We start from the raw sequence: 4,032 nt of genomic DNA on the forward strand, positions 1-4,032 counted from the left end.
ACCTGGCCAGGAGATATAACCTGCCGGTCAGTGTGGCATTTCTTTCAAATGACCACTTAAGCCTCAGCCACGATTTGGGGTGACTCAAATCGTTCATGTAGAACACACACACACACACACACGTGTCTTAGGGGCCCCGTGTGAGGAGAGGAGAGTCACACTATTGACCCAGCAGCCAGGGTCGACCCCAGAGGGCTGGAGCACACACTCCGGGTTGACGATAGGCGCCTGGCTCTGGGTTGTACGGCTCCGGATTGGACGGCTCCCAGGAAGAGAGAAGAGTCATCTGACATCCAGCTCGCCAATCAGAGTCGAGGACTGGCTGGGCTCCACCCACCTTCTTGCTCTACTAGTTCGCGCTCTCCTCCGGCAGAAGTAGCAGCTGCGCTCTTTGCTCTGTAAGGGAGAACCTGGCGTTATGGACACTCAGTCAGACATGGAGAAGGAGCAGAAGCACCAGCAGGACGAGGTGCAGGGAGGGCTGAACAACGAAACCGCCCTTGCCTCCGGGGATGCCTGCGGGACCGGGAATCAAGATCCTGCTGCTTCCCTCACCACAGTCTCCAGCCAAGCATCTCCCTCGGGCGGCGCCGCCCTAAGCAGCAGCACAGCCGGTTCTTCCGCTGCAGCCGCCACCTCCGCCGCCATTTTCATCACCGATGAGGCCTTGGGGCTGCCAATCATGGCTGCTGTGCTGACGGAGAGGCATTCTGACCGCCAAGACTGCCGCAGTCCTCACGAAGTCTTTGGGTGTGTGGTGCCCGAGGGGGGCAGCCAGGCCGCTGTGGGGCCCCAGAAGGCCACTGGCCACGCCGACGAGCACCTGGCCCAGACCAAGAGCCCCGGGAACAGCCGTCGTAGGAAGCAGCCCTGCCGCAACCAGGCTGCCCCGGTTCAGAAGCCTCCAGGGCGGCGTCTGTTTCCTGGGCTTTTGCCGCCATCTTCGCCAGGGTTCCCGCCCAGCAGCCATCCCTGTTCCGGGGCTTCTACGTCGAGTCAGGCAACCCAGCCAGGCCCTGCACTCCTAAGCCACGCATCTGAGGCAAGGCCTGCTACCCAAAGCCGCACAACCCTGGCAGCTTCTGGTGTCCGCAGACGTGCGTCTGGTCCACGCCCTGTCATCCGACGTTGCACCGCCCAGCCAGGCCCTGCTTTTCCACGCCGCGCCACTCATCTAGACCTTGCTCGTCTAAGCCCTGAATCTGCGCCAGGCCCTGCCCGCCGAGGCCGCGATTCTGTGCCAGGCCCTGCCCGTCGAGGCCGTGCATCTACGCCAGGCCCTGCCCGCCGAGGCCGCGATTCTGCGCCAGGCCCTGCCCGCCGAGGCCGCGATTCTGCGCCAGGCCCTGCCCTTCGCGTCCGCACAGCAAGGTCAGACCCCGGTCATCGCAGCACCAGCACGACGCCAGGCACTGGCCTCCGGAGCCGTTCCACCCAGCGAAGATCAGCCCTTCTCAGCCGCCGCTCTCTGTCTGGGTCAGCTGATGAGAATCCTTCCTGTGGGACTGGCTCAGAAAGGCTTGCCTTTCAGAGCAGATCAGGCTCTCCTGATCCTGAGGTCCCAAGCCGTGCTTCCCCGCCTGTTTGGCATGCAGTCCGTATGCGTGCCTCCTCACCCTCACCCCCTGGGAGGTTCTTCCTTCCCATCCCTCAGCAGTGGGATGAGAGCTCCTCCTCCTCTTCCTATGCTTCCAACTCCTCCTCCCCGAGTAGGTCTCCTGGCCTAAGCCCTTCTTCCCCTTCCCCTGAGTTTTTGGGCCTGAGATCTATTTCCACTCCTAGCCCTGAAAGCCTTAGGTATGCTTTGATGCCTGAGTTTTATGCTCGGAGCCCTGTCCCTCCAGAAGAGCAGGCAGAAATAGAGAGCACAGCTCACCCCGCAACACCGCCTGAGCCGTGACCCTCTATGAGCATCCTCTAAGACCCACAGAAGGAATCAACATCTACCCACTTTGTGAATGGGTTGCCTGCCCTGTAGTTAGCTGCGAGGTCTCCCAAAGTTCCAGCCGTTAACCAACATCCTGAGTAGTTTAGAAGCCTCTCCTCCCCATGACTCCACCACCTAGCACTTACCTGCTGTTGGCCTTTGATTCTGGGCCACCTTCTTCCTCAAGAGTTTGCCTTTGCCCTTGAGCTGAGATTTCTGTTTTCCAAGTTGCTTTTCTGTTATGAAATGTTTTAATTAGTAAAATAAATTGTTTTGTTTAAACAAAATGTAGAGGTGTGTTTTTTTATTGAGGTTCGAAAAATTGTTACTCCTATATCATATTTGGAGGGTTAAAATTGTTAACATACTTAGCTGACTCTTCGGACAAGAGAAGAAATAAAATACTGTCCTAGCAATAATTTATTCCCACTGGCGAAATGGAGTTCTGTGCAGGAAGTTCCCACTTAGGTTCTATATACCCTCTTAGCAGAGGTGATTTGCGACTTGGGCAAGAAAAGGGGGCAGGGTCTAACCCAGGTGGCTGGAGAAAAGGAGGGGTGATGGAGACATCCAGGGTCAGAAAAGGAGCAGGGAATGATGAAGTTTGGGGTGAGAGGGAGGGAGACGATAACCCAGATGGGAGTAGGGAAGCTGGGAGGAAGATCCAGAATCAGGAAATGGGGAACATCTTAGATTCTAAAGGACAAAAAAATGTTTATGTGTGGGGAACGGGCTCCTGAGGTCTTTGGGGGTGGGAAGAATGTGGGAGGGTGATTTGGGGCTAATAATTGACGGGAAAATGGTCAGACATTCAGTGGAAATATGTGTTAATCGATAATGTTACTGTAACAAAAATAATTGTAACTGAGTTTGAGCAGATACGTGAGGGTGTGTGTGTGTGTGTGTGTGTGTGTGTGTGTGTGTGTGTGTGTAGACATTTGGAGAGAACTACATGGGCATACACCATGCTGTGAACAAGGTGGATATCTGGTTTTTTTAATAACTGGTGATATGGTCTTCTATAGTCTACAAGTTCCACATTGACCATATAACTATTTTTTTAAATTAAACTCCGCTGTTTTTTGAAAATTTAAGCTGTAGAAACATAATAGGAGAGACCACATTAAAAGAACAGAGTGAAAAAATATAAAGCAAACCAGCAAAAGAAACTCCCTTTTCCTCCTTTCTCATATTTCTCCTCTCCTTTGCTATTCTGGTATGTGAACAGTACAGGCATAGACCTGACCAAAAAGGGCCCTGGTCACAATTTGGAGTGTCCTGTTCAGGCCCTGCTCATGCTTTATTCATACCACAAAGCTAAGAGTCCATGGGGGACAAGTGGGACCTGTGTGCCCACCAGGTCCCAACATCCTGCCACTTTTATAGAAAGTGTTTCAGGTACCCTCATTCTTCAAGGTTGTTTCTAGGGCTTGCAAGGCCCTATTCTCAGGGTCCTTCCTAAGGAAAGAACACATATTTTAAAAGCTCTCACTTTGTTATATTTCTATTTCTTGAGTAATTCTAGATATCCAAAGACTAAGAAAAAGTAGACAGTTCCAATGCAGCAAGTCACAACCTCCCAGTGTTGGAGGGCCTACATTTATTCCCATTTCACAGATGTGGAAATTGAGGCTCAGAGCAATTTTGTGATTTTCAAAATCTCATAGCTAATAGAGCTTGGCTCCAGAGTCAGAATTCCTGGGTTTGAATTCTGGTGTTCCTATTGAATCACTGTGTGACCCAGTGCAAGTTAGTTAACCTGGGATCCAAAGCTTCTGCATTTGTCAATTGGGCACAGTAAGAGTGCACGTCTCCAAGATTATTGTAAGGATTAAAAAGGATGGTGCATATTAAGTGCTTCCAACAGTGTCTTGCACATCGTGAGTGCCCAGTACAGATGGTTCTTACTCTGATTAGGATTATGATCATGTGTCCAGATATTTCTGACAGCCCCTTAACAGGTTACTGGTCTTTCCTAAACAACAATACTTTCAAAATCAAACTGTCTGTTTCAAAAATGGAGAGGGACATTCTTTATTGTACTTAGTACTTTAAAATATGAAGGCATTTCCACAAGCTATTGAGCAACATTTTTACCAATACCA

General features: G+C 51.3%; 1 protein-coding gene across 1 annotated transcript; it reads left to right on the forward strand.

Annotated features, from left to right (window-relative positions):
- The first annotated feature begins 359 nt into the window (after positions 1 to 359).
- EZHIP (EZH inhibitory protein) lies at positions 360 to 2,200 on the forward strand. Its single transcript, XM_054472750.1, has one exon. It carries the CDS (start codon positions 419 to 421, stop codon positions 1,898 to 1,900), a length of 1,482 nt encoding a protein of 493 aa, XP_054328725.1. The 5' UTR covers positions 360 to 418; the 3' UTR covers positions 1,901 to 2,200.
- Positions 2,201 to 4,032: the final 1,832 nt, after the last annotated feature.

The sequence above is a fragment of the Pongo pygmaeus genome, chromosome X (genome assembly GCF_028885625.2).
Source record: "Pongo pygmaeus isolate AG05252 chromosome X, NHGRI_mPonPyg2-v2.0_pri, whole genome shotgun sequence".
NCBI lineage: Eukaryota > Metazoa > Chordata > Mammalia > Primates > Hominidae > Pongo > Pongo pygmaeus.

Excerpts from the sequence above, each read along its gene's own strand:
- EZHIP (XM_054472750.1), top strand. The coding sequence starts at position 419 with ATGGACACTCAGTCAGACATGGAGAAGGAGCAGAAGCACCAGCAGGAC.